At 43.1% G+C, this 22346-nt stretch overlaps 1 protein-coding gene across 1 annotated transcript; it reads right to left on the bottom strand.

Moving 5' to 3' along the window:
• Window positions 1-1753: 1753 nt before the first annotated feature.
• Window positions 1754-19795, bottom strand: clic4 (chloride intracellular channel 4). Its single transcript, XM_040048942.1, is given in 7 exon segments — window positions 1754-3024; window positions 3026-3136; window positions 3771-3952; window positions 4733-4839; window positions 5167-5292; window positions 8403-8512; window positions 19450-19795. Coding segments are annotated over 7 exon segments (759 nt in total). The 5' UTR covers window positions 19519-19795; the 3' UTR covers window positions 1754-2970.
• Window positions 19796-22346: the final 2551 nt, after the last annotated feature.

Raw genomic sequence — 22346 nt, forward strand, 5'->3', positions numbered from 1 at the left:
CCGCTGTAATTTTTAAGGTAAGCCACAACATACTCTTCGTAAATACTAATGTATAGAAACCCTTACCAGCAATCATTCATTTTTTGTGTGGCTTTTTTCACGGTTTGTTAACATGCTGTGTAGGTGTGTACTTGACTAGCTGATCTCGACATAACGGGGGAAACATCTGGTTTGACTATTCTTCACCTGTAGTTTGAATGCTGAACATTTGCCTGTTTAAATCATAAGACCAGTCACTATACAGAGATGTGCTTCTGAATGTGGACGATGTGTCTTCTGCTGCAGTGATGCAGTTCTGCTTGTGTTGAGTGATGTAAACAACTGATCGATCTAAACTCTTTAAACGTCAAAATTGATCATTAGATTTTTTGTGACACAACAGTGGTGAGTGTTCCCACCTTCTGCTTTTTGTACCTTAACGCGATTTTTCCGTTTTCAAGTTTTGGACATGATTTTGGAGGATATCGTCGCAGTAGCGATTGACTGCAAAGTAAAGCTACCGGAAATGTACAACCCCACATCCGGTCTCAAACCAGGAAGTTAGCATTTTCTCGTGCACAGGGTCAATTAACACACAGTGAGTGAAGAAGAAATACTAAATGCATCATGGGAATCCCCCAGCAGCCTGCACCTATTACAGCATAACTAAAGGAGGATATGCTTTAGCAAAAAGGAAAGTTTGAAGCCTAATGTTGAAAGTAGAGATAGTGTCTGTCTCCTGAATCCAAACTGGAAGCTGGTTCCACAGAAGAGGGGCCTGAAAACTGAAGGCTCTCCCTCCCATTCTACTTTTAAATACTCTAGGAACAACAAGTAGGCCTGCAGTAGCGAGAGCAAAGTGCTCTAATAGGGTGATATGGTACTACAAGGTCATTAAGATAAGATGGGGCCTGATTATTTAAGACCTTGTATGTGAGGAGCAGGATTTTGAATTCTGGATTTAACAGGGACCCAATGAAGGGAAGCCAAAACAGGAGAAATCTGCTCTCTCTTTCTAGTCCCTTTCAGGCTTTTCACACACATCTTGTCCTGTTTTTCCATTCCAGCACGTCTAGAGTGATGTTAGGGCTTTAACTATGCTTTTCAAATTCATCTTCCTGTTAGAAGAGGGCTCTCCCTCTCCACTTTTATCACCATAGCAGATCTTCACACTGATGGATTCAGACTGTCTTTATGTTACAATATAACGTTTAAGTGAATTTAGCTAGTTTCATTTGGTATGGGATGTTGCTTTTGGCTGTGAAATGTAACTGAAACACTGATGGTTTAAACAAACACACAAGCCCCGAGTGCCAATAAGAAGTTTATTTAATTCAGTCAATATTGTTAAAAAGAAAAAAAAAAAAAAAAAAGAAAAAAAAAAAAAAAAAAACAACCCAAAAACAATGACATAGCTTGGATATTTTCTTGGTACAACGCCACACTCGCGTTGTCATGAAATGATCTCGTAAAACAAAAATCCTTCCTGCGAAACATCTGCAGAGAGAAACGAGTAAGGCAAAGAGGAGATGCTTTCTCTAGTGTTCAAATCCAAGCAGGCAAGAAAAAGGCCCACGTTTCCTCAAAGGTTCAGATGAAATGCTTTAAATTTACAATCTGAGCAATGAAAACAAATATTTACAATTCCCTTTCCATCAGATTTGTTTTATAACAAATTCACGAAAGGAAAAAAAAAACAACAAAAAAACAAAAACATGGCAAATGGGAGAAAACAAAAACAGGTTTTGCTTTATCCACACTAAAGCACTTTTTGGAGCTACTACATTCGCTACCTCGGAGATCGATCTACATACGGACTGATGACAGAAATCTGCACAGCTGTTCCTTCATTGCTACTCTCCTCTATTCTTCTTTTTTAGTCATAAATATCTTTAGAGTTGCTTTTCGCGGTGCTCAACCCAACATTAGTGTCCTTCAACCTGTGTGTTATGAAGCAGGAGACTGTGGGCGTGTGTGGTTTCTTCATTTGTCATCCACAGTGAGACCAGAATAATGTGCCCCCCCATTTTTGGTTCATAACATATAATCCAAACTATGGCTACAATAAGCACGATGTGTTCGATATGAGAAGAAACTCTACTGATTAAAACAGCCGCTTTCAAAGGCAATAATAAGCTACATACAGGTGAATATTTCTTAGACCTCAGGCTGCATTTTTCCTGCTGTTACTTCTGCAAGCAGTACGGGAAATTTCCTACAGTTCTACCGAGCTACAAGACTTGTGCCCACTTAGGGCAGTGAGGAAATCAGAGCATGGTTGCCAGGTAGATTTACCTGCAGTTACAAATATTCTCATTTATTTTAAACAGCTCAACATTAAAATAAAGCATCTCTCAGTTGATATGTCGACCACTTAGGTTTGGATTAGCTTCTATTTTAACCTGTCAAATACTTGAGCCAAAAAACACTGAAGCGTCAACACTGTTTACATAAACAAAGATGAGGGGAAAGAAAAAAAAAAAAAGCTTCTTAGTCTTCAGAAATCCAAGAAACGGACGACAGTGAAATTTAAACAGACGACAGTGAAATACCAGCGTGTGGCCTTTCCCCCTGCATACGGAGGAAAGGTCAGCTTGAAGGTCACTTATCAGGGAGCGCGCTCGACTCCCAGCATCGACAAGCACTGACGTGCACGCCTGGCTGCTTCTCCGTCGCCTCACAACATTCATTGGCAAATGAAAAACAAAAAGCAATTAAAGGGGACAAACATGAGCAAGGGTGATTCAACTAAAAAGACCTTCATAATGACCGGAAGAAAAAAAAAAGAAAAAAAAAAAAAAAGAAATGAATGACCAAGGGTTCATGCATGGAGTTCACTCTAGATGAGGAGAGAAGGAAAAGAAGTCCAAAGTTGTTGTTTTTTCCTTTATGGTGAATGAGCACATCAGTCCCGGTGCCGAGGATGGGGAGGTGCAGGGGAGTATAGAGAGGTGGTGAGGGGATAGAAGGAGGCGGTCGCGACGGAGGAGCTCATTTGACCAGCCTCTTGGCTACGTCTGCGTAGGCGATCTCGATCTCGTTGTCAGCTGGGGCAAGTGTTGGTGAACTCTTCGCGCGTGTAGGCGTTGTTCAGGTACTTCCAGATGCCAGTCATCTCTTTGGGGATTTCGAAGCCTCTGTACTTCTTAGTCACCACCTGAAAGAATGACGTGAGTCATTCAATCACACTGTTGATGCACAAGTTCCAAAAACTCCACAAATATGACACGTTAAAGGTTAACTGTTAAGATGTACCAAGGGAGCCGGGGTAGCTGGGTAATTTTTGAAGCAGAGCAGTGAAAAGTAAAAAGTATAGAGTGGCAACGGCACAACTTCTGATGATGCGCCAATATTTGCTAAAGCATTTTAACATATAACCTGTGGGAAAATGCTCTTAGTATTTTCTTGAAAATTTATTTCTAAAATGATCACAAACTAAGAAAATTAACTGCCCTGTAGAGATATATTAGGACCGTTAAGTTTATTTCCAGAAGCATGAACAGCAGGTTCATTGCTGGTGACTGAAAAGCTTCAGCTCCGAACAACGAGCCGTTTCTATCCGACCAGCCCGAGCATGCACGCAGGTGTTCTCCTTTATTCAGATTATTAGCCTGAGAATTACACGAGAACCATTTTCATTTATTCCAGTAATTGAAGCCAGTCCCTCCCTTGCAGGTGCAGCATGAGGCGAGAGTTTCCTCAAGTACAGCTTGTACGCTCTCTTCTTAAAAAAAAAAACATCTGATTTGGTGGTTAAATGACAATGCCTGCAGGTGTGTTTCACGACTCACCTTAACTATATGCAGTTTGGGCAGCAGGTTACAGTCAGCCAGGGTCATTTCGTCCCCATCCAAGAACTTGCGGTTAGAAACTTTGACGTCTTCTATGCTGTTGTGATCGATCTCATCGGGCAGCGGCGAGCGAAGATACTCGTCCAGCTTCTGCAGGGTCTTCAGCAGCCCGCGCTCTAGAGCTGCAAAGAAGGAGACGGTTACTGCAGAGCAACCACACGGTGGCAGCATTTCATCAAGAGACGCACACAGAGAGCACTTTATAAATATGAGAGCGCTTCAAATGCCGTCTGAAAAGGAATGCACAGGTGATAGTTTGTCCTCATATTCCACCCATCTACAGATACTAAACAATTCATTCCACAAATAGAAAGTATGTCATGAACACATACTAGGTGTAGTGGTTTGACAGTAGATCTAATCCGTAACTTATCACTGAACCATGACATTCACTCTCTAACTCTGTTGACATAGCCTTGGCTTTCACATCCAGCTCACTGTGGTTTGATATTTTCTCAGAGTGGAGATCAGCCAACTAAAGCATGATATGATAAGTCTGTTTTTTTACATTCCAAAACATCATACTCCCACATTTCCCCCCAAAGAAGGACACAACGGGATTTCAAAGACAATGGACTACTTTTTCTTCACATTATTCCAATAATATATTAAATTTCTGATAATCGTTTACAGACTGTGGGCTACATAAATCTGGAACGAGGGTGAGGTTATGAGCACCAGTTCGCTCTCTGGATCATGGCTGTGCACTTTTCTAGAAAGTTCCAGGTGAGACTGGGAGCGAAAGGACAGGACGAGGCAGCAGAACAAAAGCGCCGTGTGTTCCCGAGTCAGGCTTTAATCCACCAATCCAGGCAGGGCTACCAGTGTCACCTAGCAACCAGTAAAGCACACTACACACTGAAGTCCTGCACCTTCCCGCGTGCATGCGCGTAAAGACTTACCCTCGTTCCCATCTGGTTTGGAGTTCTTGATGTATGCAGAAAACTTGGCAAAGATGTCCATGCCAGCGGTGTTTGACTCTGGATGTCTTGCACCAAGCTTGATGTACCTGCAAAATAAACACATATGAAGCCACGTATGCTGCTGTTATTTTACGTTTTCTCTGTGCAGACATCATTAGAAAATAAAAATGAGCAAAGAACAGCTCAATAAAAGCCCCATTTACTACTGACAGACACCAACACTATAAGTGGAAGGCTCATAAAATGTGTTGACAATAAAATAAATACTGCAAAACTTTATTTAATCGTCATTTACGATCAACAAAAGGCTCTGTAATTAACTGCTCACGGTGCAGTTAATCATAAGTGGGGGGTGTTTGGTGTCTAGGTGTGGCAAGCAGTCATCGCAGGAGTTTGAAACAGAAAGCACTCACTTGGGCGGGGAGAGAACATCCTCGAGAAACTCCTCGATCTTGTTGACGTCAGTTTTGACCTCGCCGTTGAAGGTGATGAAGGGCGGGTGCGTGCCGGGGGCCAGGTTCTGGAGGTCTGCGGGCTTCCTGGGACACGGAGTGGAGAAATGTCAGTGGGCAGATGAAGGCAGAACCAATCCAGGAGCTCGTTTCTAACATGTAAAATCTGCTTTTATCCCCACAAAAGGAACCAGAGATTTAACTTAATACTGTGTGTATAATATACTGTGTAATTAGTTTAAGTTCAAATATTTAAAGGGCTGCGTTTCTGCTGCGTGTTTTTTCAGACCTCTACAACCCCCCCTCCTCCTCCAGCTGGAGCCGCTGTGCTGAGAGTCTGTTTGTGTCCCCTTTTTTCTCTGTGGCCTTCAAACCAGCACATTTGGTGCCAGATGTCTCTGGCAGGCAGATGAGGCTGACACACAAACAGCAATGAGCATGTGCTGAATGAGTCTTCAGTATAAAAACAACAAAACAGCAGTGACTCAGCCGCTGATGGGTTTGTGGGGACAGTAAACAGTGACTGATATTAATAATACCATCAACATCATTCATCCAACAGTGCAGGTTTTTTGAGTCCATGCCCATAATGATGGCGAGCTTTGGGACAAACCATTTAAGGGCAGAAAAAAGGGGAAATTACTTCAACTCTTTGGCATGTCAGGGGGAAGTGACATGCCCACCGATTATCACCGAGGAGCGAGGAAGGAACTGCCTCGAATCACAGAAAAACAGGAGAGCCTTGAAAGACGACAAGAAGAAATAAAACACCATATTTGACTTGGTTGCCATTTTACTGTTGACCCAAAATTACACCAGAATCTGTAGTACAGCCATGAAACTAGTCCCACTTTCAGTTAAAATAAATAAATAAAATAATCAGGTTCTTTGCAGGTTTTAAAATGAGAAAAAACACATGGCACGTCATGCTGTGTTGTTACCTATTCAACAAAAACCAGACGAACCGCAGAAAGTGTGTGAGACCAAGTACACCCCACCATTCAGTAACTTACAGAATCAGTCTTCTGCTTTGTTCAGATGCAGCTTCGCAAACCCAAACCAAGAGAGGAGGCTTTCTCCCAACTAGGGCTGGGCATATCATACTGTTCACGGTAATATCGGTATAATGTAAGGCAACAATAAGAAAATGAAATATCGCGATAGAATATGGGTAAAACACGCATGCGCAGCGCCTTCGTTTTCATACGCACACGGCGGAAAAAGCATGGCGGCGACGGAGAATGAGAAGAGCGAAAGCGGATCGTTAAATGAAATAGAAGAACCAGAATTGGTTTGTAAAAATACTGCAACTTCAGTGGTGTGGAACTGGTTTAGCTTTCGTCCGTAAGATACACAACAAAGCACTATTTTTGGTAGAGCGTGCTAGCGGGCCGACGTTATTACCGAACCGTTTTTATGTACACGGCGCTCAAAAATGTTTTAGTACGACTTTGCTAAGCTACGAAGCTGCACCGCTTGATGGATTGTCGGTGTATTACGGCTATCGGAGGCAGGAGCCTGGCGGAGTGATACGTACTGTTCTTCAACATAATATTACCGTATTGTGTGTGTATAACCTCTTTTTAAGTTTTGTGGATATTAAACATGGTTATTCTGAGGATGTGTCGGCCAGTTTCCACTGGAAATGCCTTTTGGTTAAACTGTCAGCAAGGAATTTGCACTGTTACATTTGTATATAACTTTAATGCACATGAAAAACAGCTGCTTGTTTAAGTGAAAATACATTGTTAGTGCAAAAAACCCACCAAAGTTGTAAAGTATTTTGTTTTGCTTCAGTTAAATCGTTATTGCAAATTTTCAAATATATATATCGTGATAAATATTTTTGGCCAAATTGCCCTGCCCTACTCCCAACAACCCTTCCAAAGAGGCCACACTTTGCAGTTTTTCCTAACTTTTAACACATGCAGACTGACACCAAGTCAGGAAGTCCAAGCTGCAGCTCGTGGGATTTTTTTTTTGCAGTTTCCCTGCAGTTCTTGCACTTTTCCACTCAGCACTGCACGGTCTGACGGGGTCAGTATGCTGGGACACCCACTGCTGTGAGGATTCACAGCTGTGTTGAATGTTTGCGACTTGTGAATAATCTCTCTCACTGCAGAATGATGGGCACATTCTTTCACAGACTGATGAGCAGCAGCAGTTGCTTCTCTGAAATTACTGATGTTGTTCCTTCTTGACAACAAACTGACAGAATTCAGCTTTTATAGCAGTGCTCACACTTCCTGATGATCAGTTACTCAAATGCATTTATTTAACTGGCTGCTACCTACCCAACGGAAACAAAAACGAAACAATAATAATATTTTGGTTTTTTGCTTCTGCAGCAAATATGGCCTTTGGCCAGCTACAGCAAAAGCAGTGAAGGTTATTCGCTCCCTCACACAGAGACTTTCTACCCGGGAGGAAAATATATGCAAAATACCCAAACCCATGCACTCATCCTGAACGTCAAGGCATGTGTGAAAATTAAGCCACTAGTCAAATGGCTCTCACTTTCCTCCTGTGAGCGGTCTAAAAAAAACAAAAAACAAAAAAACAAAACAAAGGAAACACTTTTATCAAATGCATCTCTGCTGTTGCTACAAAGGATGAACGACACTGTGGAAACCAGGGTCGGTAATCTTAAAAATCTAAAGACACAAAGAGAGACTGCAGAAACCAGGCGTCCATCTGACTGGTGGATACAGCTCAAAATAATCAGGCCTAACAAGTGGATAAACATTTAGGGAGTATTTAGATGAATCATACAGACGGAAACGTAGTCTGTTTGGAGCTCCTAGTACTGGAATCCACATGTGAAAGTGTGTTGGCTTGCAGCTGGCAAGGAAAAACAAAATTGTAGAGGATCACTGATCCCAGTGGTTTTTAAAAAAAAAAAAAAAAAAAAAAAAAAAAAAGACAGTTGCCCAACAAATTCTAGGCAGGAAGTGAGCAGAGTCAAGAATCTTAAAATAACCTCTCCAGAGTCTGAATGTTTAGTTTCCCCCAATTTTCCCTGGCCTGGGAAGGGGTCATGGGAAAACCAAATAAGCAGTGGGGAAGCAGCGAGTGTGTCAGAGGTGGGGCTGGATCAAAGCAGTACACTGGGAAACGCCCAGGAACGCTCCAGTAGGCTAACAAAGAAGGAAAAGTGATGGAACAGATGATTATAGAGGAAAGAGAACAGCGCTCACCTCTTTAGATCCACAGTAGTGACGTTGAAGACGACTCCTTTCAGCCACAGAATCATGAAGAGTCTCTGGGAGAAGGGGCAGTTCCCAATGCTCTCGCCATCACTTCCTGCCTTCAACAAACACACAGACAGAGGAGCAGGATTAACCACCAGAAACATATTCCAGGTACCAGTCCTGAGAACTGAGTACACAAAAGATGGGTGGAAGCATCTCACATTTAATTACCACTTGGCATACAACCCAATCTAGCAGACAAAGAGCTAAAAGCACCTATGACTGGTTCCCATGGCCGACAGCACTTTGCTTACTGTTTAGTCCAAAACACAAACAGGTCCTGATAACCTTTTCAGCTGTACTGCACAACCTGGGCGCTTTGCTGCGCTCACCCACAGGGGCCCGTTTCACACAATGACTCTTTCAGACTCGAGCAGGAGGGAAAGACTGACGAACAGACTCACTTGCCTTTAAAGGCGTCTGCACACTTCCCCCTTCCATTTGGAGAACCACAGCCTAAGAGCAACAGGAAACTTGTAGAGTGATTAAGGCTCAGATAGCCTTGTGCTTCCTTCTTAGCCAGACTGCACAAAAACAAGGCCGAGTTGTGGGGGGAACGAGATCAATGGAAGTGGTGTGCGCTCCAAATTAATGACCCACACTCATCGTTTACCGATGGGAAGGAGCGCGGTAAAGACGCTATTTGGATATTAAATTTAATCTGTTTCAAACAAACAAATCAATAGCAGTTCAGCTTAAGTACTGTAAAACTAGGGAATGATGCAGCAAATTAATCTGCGCACAAACACACACAGCAGGCTGTTTTATTAGTTTTACACCACATGGGCACAAATATTATCTGGATTCCACATCAGAAGGCAGAGTAAGCGTTTCATGTGATTAAGAGTTTTACGCGGTGTCCTAAAGAAATCCTGCTTACTTTCTTTTCTTAATTGTCATTTTTAAAAACATGCATTGAGAAAAATGGCATTTTCTTTGTACTTCCTCTTCAATATTCACAAAAGCAGACACACAACAACCTCCATCATCCAGCTCGTGCGCTCTGTGGTGACCAACCCTGCCAAGCTATTCTATTAACAAGGACATACATGGAGGTCGTTGAAACCCTGGCACTCTGGAATTCACTCATTCATTCAGTGGATGACTGTAGCAGAGCCTCTGAATAAGCTGAATGTCATTTATTTTTTGTTGTCTGCCTCGTGTGACGTCACTCGCTGCTCATTCCCTTCAGCTTTGCTTCTTTCGTCCTTTTCAGCCTTTTTCCACCTGCACAGAGGCGTCTGCTATACCAAGTAATGCAAAAGACATACAAATCACACATAAATACCACCGATTTGCAAAAGAGTGCTGAATAAACATAAGATTCAAATGATTTTTAACTTTACAAATATATATTTGTTATTGTCAGATATGCAGGTCCTCAATAGGGCACTTTGTTGTGCAGGGTTCAGTCAGTGCAGCAGCTCCTTGCTGCTGCGGACAGGCTGGCTGCTGTTGTCCTCTGTGTGACGCCCAGTGAGACGGCTCTGTTTGATCTGCCTGCTGGCTCCCATTGTACTGCCACTGTCCTCTCCCTCTCTGAATTCAATTTCTGAAAAGCTTGGATTAGATCACTGCCATTGTTTAGCAAATGAAAGTCCCCTTTTCACATTACACGATTCAATTCCAAAATAAGGCTTTAGCCCTGAGGTGCTGGACTAGCATTAGCTGAACCTAAGGGGATCAGAAAGACATCAATGGGATGATTACTCCATTTTCCCCGCAGCGCTACACCTACAGAGAAGCATTCAGGTCTGCATCAAGGGTGGTAACGCAGCACAGCAACTGTTCCCATGGCAATGGCCAGAACGTATGACATGGAAAGCAATGCATGCATTGTGAAAAGGATTACAATGCACAGGTGAGCGGTCTGCAGCCGGCTCTCTTTTGGTGGTGATAAAATGCAAATACACTGTTGAATGTCATTTGTAAAGATGTTACTGCACATCCACTCAGTGAACCGCTTTCAAGGAGAGTTCATCAGAATTCTGCAGGTCGAGTGGTGAGACAGGAGGCCACAGCAGCTGAGAAAGACATTTCATTTTTTCTTCCTATCTCAGTGCAATTTCAGGTTCTGGGCATTCAGACTCTCTACTACTCTGGACTCTGAGGCAGAGCAGGCTGCAGACACAGAGAGAGAGAGATTACAGGAAACCAGAAGGAAAGTGGGGATCATGTGGTGCTAACCAACAGGAGGGAGAACAAGTGGTAACGGATGCTTAAAGCGTGACGAAGAGGAAAGATAGTAAGCTTCAGTGTGCTTTTTGGCCCTCTTGTTTCTTCCTCCTCCTTCTCTTCCCTCTTTATCCCTTACCCCTTATCCTGGGCCCCTCTGTGGAGTCAGAGGGGGGTTGGGCATTCGGAGAGGAGGGAGAAACTATTCCAGAAATGTCCTGTTCCTCCCGCCGAAGATGGCGCTTTGTTTAGTTTAAGCAGTGATGCTGGCGGAGCTGCATTTCCGACGTGCTCCTCGGGAGCAGCTGCTAGGCACTAAATGAACTGTAAGAACAGCTTTTGATTGACATTTTAAGCACTTCTGCTTTTAAAATAGCCGAAATAAATCCAGAAGGATCAGAAAACCTTAGATTTCGGTTTTTTCTTCTAATATGGAGCCTATGGGCCCAACTGACACTTTCCAGAAGGCCTATATTAAGGTGTGACATTCAGGAAAGGGCTTCAACACAAAGCACTTTCTGTTTGTAGATCGCCAGGTACGTCATCAGCTAGCAGGCAAAAAAAGGCAATAAAACTCTGGAGTTAGGGGAGAAAATCTTTAGACGGCAAAGCCCACGAGTTTGGAAAGAAGCACATTTTACAAGAAGTAAACAGATTCACACAAATCGGCTGCAATAACGTCTGGCCCACAGCAGCAACAGCTGACTGCTGCCAACAGGCTCTCCAGCTTTATTTTAGGCTCAGTGGATGGTAAGTCAGCAGATGCTTGTTTATTTAATCCCAGCGCACACAGCTGCTTGATGAAGGGTGTGAGTCATGTTTAATCTTGGATGTTATCTAGGAGTTCAGGACAGTGTGACGCATCGATGAGTACATTGAGGGTGGGTCTGGGTGGGCAAACACACGCAGCCTTCTCCAGCCAGTGAGATCATACCTCTTATCACTTCCCCTTTCCCTTTCTTCATGGAGCCAGTGATGTAACAACTAAGCCAAAACAAGTCAAAGTAACAGAAGACGACAACACACAAAGTGGTCCTTTCTACCAGCCACTCCCACAAGCTCAAGTTTTCCTTGCCAGCAAAAGAATTCCAAGGAACAGCAAGTTGACCAAACCGATATTTAGAACAAAACACACAGAGGAATGTAGGCAGCGGTACCCAGGACAACCGGCACAAACTGGCTCCAAGTGTGTGACATGGAGGGAGTGCACACTAGTTTCTGTTAAATCAAAGAGAGCAAGTCATCTTTTATAGCCTGGAAAGCCCAGGTGAGCTGCATCAGCTGATGACCTTCTCATGTCAGCCAATTACCAGCAGGAGTAGGCCAGGACTCCCTTGGAGACACTGGAAGGGCCATGACAAGCAGCCAACTCGTCTTGAACGCGCTGAGGTCACACCGCTCATCGCTTCCTCATCCACGTTTTTTCCTATTGGATGGTTCAACATTACTTCCCTTGCCAGGCGTCAGCGGGGATATTAGCAAAGTGTCATGTTTCTTTATGTATTATTGTACAACGCCAGCTCACGGTTGGCTCTCAGATGCTACACAGCCACCCCTCACTAGCCTGGGCTGCACCCCAGGAGATCGAATCAAGTAAGGTGGAAATTACTTTTCAACATCCTTCATTTCCAACATCAAAGCACTGCAGAACCACACTGGGTTGTGAGGCTTTCATCCACCTTAAAGTGGGGATAACACTCAGTTGAGACCTCTTTGAAATCTACATTAAGTACATAGCTGGTGCTGTGCAGTGTAGTATCATCCTCTTGTAAATACGGTTTTTAATCCCAACAATCTCCATACCCTCATGATCACAAATAAATAAATAAAATTAAAAATTAGAAGGCATTTAAAGATCTCCACGAAGCCTCTCACTCTAGCAGACCTGCACACCTGAAACTATAACATAAGTCGAGTCTGTGTGCAGTTTTATCCACAAAAATCCACTCAAATGTTTAAAATGCACTTTGTTTACTTAAGAATCTGATTAATGGTTTCAAATCATCTAAAGCCACACGCAGTATCTGTAGAGACAACGTTCAACTTCATCCATCCATCGCCTGTTGTGTGTCATATTTAAATCACTAAGCCAGTCAGGAACCTGTTGGTGTCCAACAGATCTCAGCAGTGATGACAAGGATTCCCGAACGTTTCATTGCCATCTGAGCTCTTAAAGATGGCTGTACTTTTAACTGGGACGCAAGGTATCCTTTTATTCACTGCAGTCCAATAACATTTTACAACCTGGCACATAAAAGAGTTGCTCAATGTGCAACAACACCTTTCTCTCACTCACAGAAAGGCTCTCATCATTATCTAAGACAGACATTCCTTTTCTAGAGCAGCGGTGTGATATCACAGCTTCTATAGAGAGCAGCTGAGGACAATGATCCTGTTCATGCTGGGCCCAGTCCTCCCAATCTCTGCTCACCGCCTAATTTTAGTAACGTGGTGGCCCTCGCCTTCCCCTCCCCGCACTTCACATTCTAAATAGGTTGGGCTGCTCAGCGAGTTCAAGCCACACTTGACCGAATAAGGAACTGACGAAGTAACGAGCTCTGGAGCTCGGCTGCTTCGACACACTGCAGGAATGTCCGTTTGAGGGTGGGCAGCCCTGCTAGCGTCATGGCAGCGCCTCTCCCTGTTTGCTGGACACACACTCACACACATATAGGCCAAGGTAGGATTAAAAGAAGCTGGACCCAAAAACTGCCCGCTGTTTGTCAGCTTATGCTGGCATTGAATGATTAAGCTAAACAGAGTCAGGCTGGAATTCATGAGACACACTGTCAGACGTGGCAGGGTGAGAGTCAGCTAAAGAACCACAGCCAATTTTAATATTTAACAATGTAAAATAACTGAAAATACAGAAGTTCTGCTGTGGCATTTTCTCCAGAAACTTTCCTAGTTGTACATGAACTGACTCTGTATATGTCACCGCCTTATTCATAAGCTGACGTCTATGAATAAGACGCCAAAAGGAATAAAAACAATAATATGTTCTTATTTTATTAGGAAAGGATCTAATTAATTTTTATCAAGTTTTATTTAAGAATAAAATAAAAATCTGTTTTAAAAACTTTTACACACATAAACTATCCAGTGTTTGGACTTCTGAGACATTTATAGACCAAGCTGATCATAAAGAAGATATAAAAACATAAAGTAGATTATGGATAACAAAAAAAAAAAAACCAACCATTTTTATGTTAATACCAAGCAGCCTGTCAAGTCTGCCCAAATAAATCAATCTGAATTCAGCAGCCGTTTGATGAAAATCAGAAAAAGTAAGAAATGAAGATGAGCAATAGTTCAACATGTGAAGTAAGTTTTAGGTACTTAAAAGGGTTCCTGGCAGACTGACCAAATCAGCCAGTCAGATTTGACCTCTTGGTTGAATCACTCCAACCTGAGACAGGGTGGGTGCCCGAGCGCGAAGACGGGTCGGATTCGGCTGGGACATGGAAACATCGCAACATCCTCTCTGTGGCTGTGACTCAGGCTGACATCACTCAGGGGAAAACTTAAGACTTCCACTGAGACACAGGCCTACTGTTCACAGTCAGATTCAGTGGAAAGTTGTGGAAAGCTGACGTCTAAATGAGGCTTACTCTTGCTGTGGCAATGATGCAAGTTTACTGAATAACCAGAGGAGATAAGCAGCAGCCAGGTCAGGTTTCTCCAGGCCCAGGGTGAGTGGAAGTGATGAGTAATGCATATCCAAAATGAAGGCAGAGCAGACAGTAAATGTGGGAGACGAGCATGAACCGACTGACTCCTCGCTCTGCTGTTTTTTTCAAGTGTCTAATACAAACAATAAGCTGCATACTCAGGTTGGCCCCGACCCCACCTCTGCAAACACTTCACTGACCATAAAGGGAGACGCGCTCTTACTCGCAAACACAAAAGCCAAATGTTTGCGTTGTTCCTGCCCGTTTCTCCTCACACTTTCCTTTGAAATGACACAAAACTGGTTCCTGAAAAAGCCTTTAACAGTAAACTTGAAGTCTGCCTGCACAGTGTTGTAATCAAAGCAACCCCGAACCCTGTAGTGATTTCTTCAGGACAAAAGCCCCGTCTAGACAGCTATGAAGCACTCTTTGGCATCAACACATCCTTAGTGTGCCATTACCACACATGCCAGATACACATATGGCAGCAGAAGCCCAGACCGTGGCTACACAAACACCAGCCACATCATCAGGATTCACTCTGACCCACCAGCGAGCTGCATTTCAGTGCCTGTCTGGTGCATGATCGACAGTTTTTGTTTTACACCATCATAAAAATCTAACATGCAAAACACTCATGGACAAGCCTGACTTTGCATTTCCACATATACAAATGTTTGCCACAAGCAAAGCATCAAGTCAGCAATAAGCATGCACCTTCATCAATGATTGGGATTACAGTCAGTACTGATGTAGTGCATGTAGTTTAACCTCTGAAAATAAAGGTAATAGAGGAGCTACAGCCAGAGGCTGCGGCAGGTACAGCCTTAACAATAGTAGTATAACACATGACTCAGTGATTGGATCCATTCTGTGCTGCTCTGGACTGACCTCATTTCCGGTCATTGAAAAAATGCGTTATTAGCCATCGGCTTCCTGACTGAACAGCACAGAAATGAGACCAGCTCTTCCGCCCCTCAATGAGATGACTCAAGCTTTTAAAATTTGAACATCATTTACATAAGAGCCACTTATTTAGGTACAACTAGGGCCGTGTTGCTTAAGTACATGTTATAGTCCACTGGCAAGAACATAAATTAACTTCTGAGTGGTTCCAAAGCCCCAGTTCAGATTGGTGTAATAACACACTGCCAGATCGATTAGGCCAGTGGCCAAAGAGTCAGTCAACCAGACAGTTACAAAGAAGAAGTTGTGACAGGCCAGGTGCTGCAAAAGCAAGTCCATGGTGCAGAAACGAGGACACACAGCACAAGCTCAGCAAGCTCCACACCACTAACAAGCCATTAATCTCTGTCCTCTAACTCAAGATGCTGACTGCAGCGTTACTCACAAAAAATAAAGCGCTCTATTGATTTTCCTATAAAGAAACAGCACTTAGCTCCCTAGAATACCACCCGAGGGACAAAGGAACGGTTTATTTTATGCTGAAAAGAAACAAACAATAAATGGAACCTCGCTGCTAAGGGTAGCGATACTAAACCTTTCAAACTACCGACATTTTAATGGTTACACCTTTTGGGTGAGCAGTGCATTGTTACGAGCCGCAGTATATAAGCCATGCATCTGACAGTCACATGCTCCAACTGATTGCACAACATGATGAGCCGATCTTGGCAAAGCCTGCAAACAGCTCAGAGTGTAGCGCGTTAAGATGAAGTTAAACCCGAGCTGTCATTGTTCTCTTTTACAGACCGAGCTAACAACGTTTTAGCCTCCTTGACCGCACAGAAGCGCTGCATAGCTGTGAGCGCCTCTCTGGGCTTTGTAGGCCTTCATCTCCACGGCTCCCATGGCATTGTAAACAGTCTGCCACCCAGACCTAAAAGCACTTCTTGAACATGTTTTCAACCTCTGCTGGCCTGAGAGCTGGAAGCAGCAGAAGGCTTTGCGACCGGTCGTGTGACCCTGGCACAGTCTCAGCCAGCAGACGCACAAATGCGAGTGGAGATAAAGGCTGTTTGTTTCCTTTGGCTCATCTATATTCCACTCACTGTCATCCACCCATGATCATATGCTGGTGCAGAATGACTCATTTGCATGCATGTCCCGAATTAATTCAGAGAATCTTCGTAAGGAAAATTGAATAAAACATACAGAATCATTTGAGTGCAAGTTATGAACACAAAACCAACAATGAAGAATGTAAAGAACCAGCATGGCTGTGCTCTCATCTTATGCACAGCTTTGCATTTACATGTTGTTGCTGCATCCTGTCACCAGGTGGCAGTACCAAAAACATGTGGAATAACCATAAACAGAATATAAGATTATAGCTACAATGCTGGCAGGTAGTGTAGGCACAACAAGTTATTGCTCCTGCTCATTTGTGACCATTAAGTAAAATGCAGGTGAAAGAAACCTGAGACCTGGAAGCTTCCTCTAATTTTTGGAAATGTGGCTGATTAATTTTCTAACGTTTAATCAAACAACTGGTCTGTGGGCTAACCCTTGGTTGCATCACTCTTGTGCCTTTGGCTTGGTACGGAGAGGAAATAAGTTTCTCTGTGTCGAGTGTGTCTGTGAAACATCTTCAAGCAACTTTAAGGAGCTTAGAAAGAAAAGTGTCTGGACTTCTTTGAGTCTCTGGAGTGCTTCTGCTCTTATGATCTTAAATGTTGTGTTTTTTAAACTTCTCCTCTGGACAATGAGAAGACTTGATGGAGAAGTGAGGCTGAAGGTTGAATCTGGAAGGTTAGAGGAGAGTCGCCTTCTACCGTGATAGCCCCCAAAACCAGTAGAAGGGTTGGAGCTGAACGCCATCAGGGCGGGAGAGCTGATCGTCAGAGAAGGAGATGAAGTTGGCGAGGAAATGATGTGAGAACCGTTGAAGAGCAGAATGATTGTGTTAAATGTGAGGATTTAGAGGTTGTAAGTGTGAATCTTTCAGGTTACATTTGTAGCCCGAGCACGACTGACCAATCACATTTAAGCAGAGGTTAATTTTATTCACAGAAAAGCCCAACAGTTGGCGTGACCATGGAAAGGGGACCGACAGGAGACAGCACCATTACCACAAAACACTGATCTGCAATGCTCGGCGCTTAGATCAAAGCAGTCTAATGTGCTCCCAAGTCTGGATGATGTCGTGATTAAGAGGAACAATTTCAAATAAATAATACAAAAACAAAAGATAGATACAAGCTTTATTCTCCCATTTAATTACGACATCTCATTTAGTATTCTAATGTGTTGGGTGGATGCTAGGAAGTCACCCGCCACAGCCCAACAGCTACTCATGATCAAAAACAATATCTAACCTGCTGCGCTGTGATGAGGTCAAGGGTCGATCCTCCCACTTACAAAGTCATCACGTTGTGCTGATGTGACAGAGCAATAAACAGAGACAATACGAGCTTCACCTCCCTACCCTCGATGAGCCCACTGCAAGTGTTCCCATAGCAGTTTGACAACTGTTGCTATAAACACTGGTGGTAAAAAGCTGCAAGATAATCGAACAGTCTCTGAACTGGGTGAACCAGCTACTTTTAATGAGTAAACAGTGTCGACGCCTCTCAATCTATAGACATGGACACTGTGGCAACTGATATTATGGAAGCATAATTAGTCAGCTTTGATATGTGGCAGAGGCCTAACAGATCTGACAGCTGTGTGTGGAGAGCACACACACACACTTTGTTATCAGCTGTTCCCAGAGGCCCAGCTAACAGCAATGTGCCTATGGCAACCTGCATGCCAGCCATTGTCTCCCATGGCTGTGTTTAATGCAACACAGTGAAAACGGCTGCATGAATAATAGATGTGTACAAGTCAAACTCTGGTACATGCAACACGGAGCCATGTGAGAGAGAGTGAAGGGAAACGCTAGCACACTTCCACGCAGACGTGTCCAGAAGATACACAATGAAGAAACTTCTGGCTGCGCGGGCTAGAAAGGGAGGGGTTGGGAGGGAAGAGCCGGCCACAAGTGCAAACCTTCCAGGCCTCGGGATGATGTAACCTCTCCTGTAGGCAGTGAAATGCAGTAGTAGAAGCAGCACTGGACAGTTTGTTCCTGTAGTTTTACACTGAGGAGACCTCCTCTTTAAACTCAGGGTCTACAAAAACACCACAAACAGGACGGAGGCGGGGTTTGTACTGCATCCAACTGATATGATCTAATGGAGGTGGTTCTCCTAGATAGGGATCCCTTTATAAATTGGGCTTATTGAGGGTAATTGCTCTCATATGTAGTATGTATCAGTGTTTTCAAAGCCACAATCATCCACTGTTACTGTTATGAGCCTGCCGTTTTGGTCAGTGACACCCTAACGTACCAACACCCATAAACTCCACCACCTAATTCACTACCCCACAGCCTCCTCCCACTACCCCAGCCCCCTTCAGTCCCAGTGTGCTTCTCCCTCTATTCTTCCTGGTGCCATTTTCCCGCTCTGGGAAGCATCAGGCTCAAAGAAAGAAAAAAAAAAAAACAGGCATCCACCGCCACCACCTCCACCAGGGTCTCCACTGAGCAGGAGATCATCCATTCAGCTACCCAACTGCCCGCTTTAAACAATTTTAATGAAAATGCACCAACAGCATTGTCTGACACACAGTTTCTTTTGTGTGTGAAACAAAGCTGGAAAACTGGTGAAGCAGTTTGTCCTTCAGGCTCTTTGTTGCTTTGGTGAACCAAACATCAAACACCCTGCACTCTTATTTACAGCTGAACCAGGGTCAGTTCTCATACCATCTACCACTTAGTGCCCCAAACACGAAAATGCAGCTGCAGCATGTATCCCACTGTCGGGTGGAGTCTTGTGAAGCACAGCTGCTGGGCTTTTGTTGCAGAATTAGCGCCCAGTTTTCAGCACGGCAGGTTGATCTGCACCCACGCTGAGGGGTGGAGAGGTGGGAGATGGCCGTATCCGCCCTGCTGGTGACACTGCAGGCTCCACATGGCCACAATGGCAAAGAGGTTTATGGATGTAAATGAACATGTAGCTCCGAGCCTCTCAAACACACGCCTCCATACAGCCGTCCTGCGTGGAGACACTATTTGTGCAAATCTCTAACATTACTCGCTTTCGAGGCAGAAATAAAGCGCGTGAGAGCACAATGCGCAGATGTGGGTTCAGCCAAGTGAGAGACAGAGAGAAAGAGAAAAACTTATCCTGCGGTCTTACCTTCACAAACAGCTCGATAACGGGCTCACTATCCGCCTTCACTCCGTTCTGCGGGACCGACAGCGACATGGTGGCTGCTGCTCTGAAGTTTCTCCTCACAAAGATGAGTTTTCCCCGCTACCACGCCCGACTTAGCTCTTATCCGCCTCCCCCCTTTTTTTGCGCACTCAATCCCGAAGACGCCTTTTTCTTCCCTCCAGGTTCTGCACAGCAAAGCGGACCAGAGCAGCGGCGCCTTCCAGACAACAGAAACGTTTCCAGGCTACACACGTACGGCTGACCCGTCACAGGATCTATCTGCTGGGTGGGTGGTGATGGTGACGAGGACGGCGTGAAGAAGCTACGGGAATATTTAAAGCGTGACGTCATCAGCGGGGAGGGTTGGAGGTGGAGGGAGTCCGGTCGCTAAGGATCCCAGTAAAACGCAGGGGCGTTTCCAGGACTTTCATAGGGGTGGCACAGGCACCATAAAAAAGTAGTATCATTGTTTGTTTGTTTGTTTTTAACATTCAGTAAGTCAGTTGAAATAATAGTTATATCTATCTATCTATCTATCTATCTATCTATCTATCTATCTATCTATTACGGAAGAGGATTAGGGCCACTGGGGGAAAAAAAGTGGGCACGTCTTTTTTTTTTCTTCTTTTCCTAAATTCTGAGAAAAAAGTCAGAATTCTTTCCTTTATTGTAAATATACATTTAAATATATTTTTTTAATTTTTAAATATTTTCCTTTTTAAAAAATTATATAATAAAAAAATAATTTAATTTAATAATTTTTCCTTTATTTTAATTTCAGCTTACTTTTTTATCTTATTTAAATATTTGGGTCTATTCTGTTTTATTGTAAGCTGCAGGCATTGCTGCTTGAAAGAAGGCATTAAGTTTTAGAGAAATCAGTCAAATTCAAAGTTCTGCTGCTGACTCGAGAAGCAGTTTTTCTACACAGAAACTGCTTTTATGAACAGGTCGTTCAATAAAGGACTCTTCACTGATGTTGATTTATCAGAGTTCTGGGTGAGGAAAAACTAAACCTTGGACTTAATCTTAATGATATTTTAAAAAAATCAAGCAGAACCTAGAGTCACAAAATTCTTCTTAGGGATTCTATGCAGTCCTATGAAAAAAAAATCATTGTTTCCTTAGGAATTAGGAGGGTAAGTGGAAGCCAGGTAATCAAATCTACTTGGTTAACTGATCATCTGCAAAAGAGCAGAAGCTTTTGCAGCCTGCTGGTCTGACACATTCATGCATGTGTTAACATAATGCTACAATTTTGCCAGGTTAGGAAATCCCAACAAATTTACCCAAAGGTCAGACGGTGTAGTACTGAGAGACATTACACAAGCACTACGTCTCAGACTCTTCAGGCCCCAGTTAGCATGTTAAATGTTAAAAATCATGACAGTAAAATTAGAAAAATAGTAAAAAAGTATGAATGGAGAAAACTTCTCTCTCTAAAAAAAGAGTGAAAAGGTGATGATTTGCACTTGTTTTACAGCCACACAATCGGGGCACCTCGGAGTCTCTGAGTTGAAAACAAACTCCTCTGTGTACCAAAGTATTCTAGAGTCAGATATGAGGCCATCTGTCCAAAAGTTAAAGCTTAAACACATTGGAATGAAAGGAATTAGGGCCCAGTCAAAGTTCTGACCTGACTAAAATGCTGTGGTGATTGCAAACCTCAATGAACTGAAGCAATGTTAAGAAGAGTAGAGTAAAATTCCTCCATAACAATGTGAGAGACTGATAAAATTATGCAGAAAACTGTTACTTTGTGTTGTTCCACAAGCCCCTTCCATCATGAACTTTACTTTTTTCACAGATTTCTTTCTTTCTTTCTTTCTTTCTTATTTTTAAAAAAGGACCTCCCTCTTTTTCCTTTTAGTGTTTTTCATCGTCATGAACCTGCAACATATGGAAGCCATCATGAGGAGGAGACGTGCTGCTGAGATCACAACACTGTATGTGTGTGGTGGAGATAATGACATTTACCACAAAATGTCAGTGGTGGTAGAAGCTCATAATTCACAATCATATTTCAGGCAGTTAGAGATCCACCCAGTCAGAGAAATTGTTGCTTTGCTGAGTAATGGTATAGTACTTTTTTCTTTAGGTAAATCTGCCTGGGGGGAAATACACGTTCTGAGGGAGGTGTCTCCTGCATCTGCACTGAAGTCTACACCTACTACTGTGCAAATGTTTGGAACCACCCCAAACTTCCTTAAATTTAGCTTCCAAAGAGCCAGACTTGTAATTTTTTTGTTAAGTGGTGTTCAGCTTTGGTCTTTCAAAGCTTTTCTTTGGCTGTTTTTTGACTCGTTTTCAGTCCAATCCTTTTGTTTGTTAAATCTTATGAATTATTTGAGTATAAAAAAGGCTAACTCAAGGGATGAACCAGTGTTGTGTCTACACATCACAGACAACTTGGCAAAGAACCCATTTTAAATTGGATCTTTAGGAACTTTGTATTAAAAAATAAACACTTCTTTAATACAATCAATGAAAAATGACAAAAGATAGCACAATTTACTGACAGTGATTCCTAAACAGCTATTATCTGAAAACCATTAAGTTCATAAAACAGCATGGTGTGTGTGTTATGAAAGTGGACGATACAGGTACAACAGTGAATCTGCAGCAATCTGTAAAACATGGTGGAACGCCTCATAGTTTGGGGATCATGTAAAAATTGATAGAAGATTAAGTCTTCAAATTTCGATCCAGCATAAAATACTGGAACGAGTCTGTTTACAGCTTCATTTCAAAGTCACAATGATCCCAAAAACACTGACAGCGCACTAAGATCATATCTGGATTTAATTAAAAAAAAATCAAAAAAAAAAAAAAATCTATCTATCTATCTATCTATGGAACACGACCAGTCATGGATTGGT

The sequence above is a fragment of the Simochromis diagramma genome, unplaced genomic scaffold (genome assembly GCF_900408965.1).
Source record: "Simochromis diagramma unplaced genomic scaffold, fSimDia1.1 OVJJ01000305.1, whole genome shotgun sequence".
Taxonomy (NCBI): Eukaryota; Metazoa; Chordata; class Actinopteri; order Cichliformes; family Cichlidae; genus Simochromis; species Simochromis diagramma.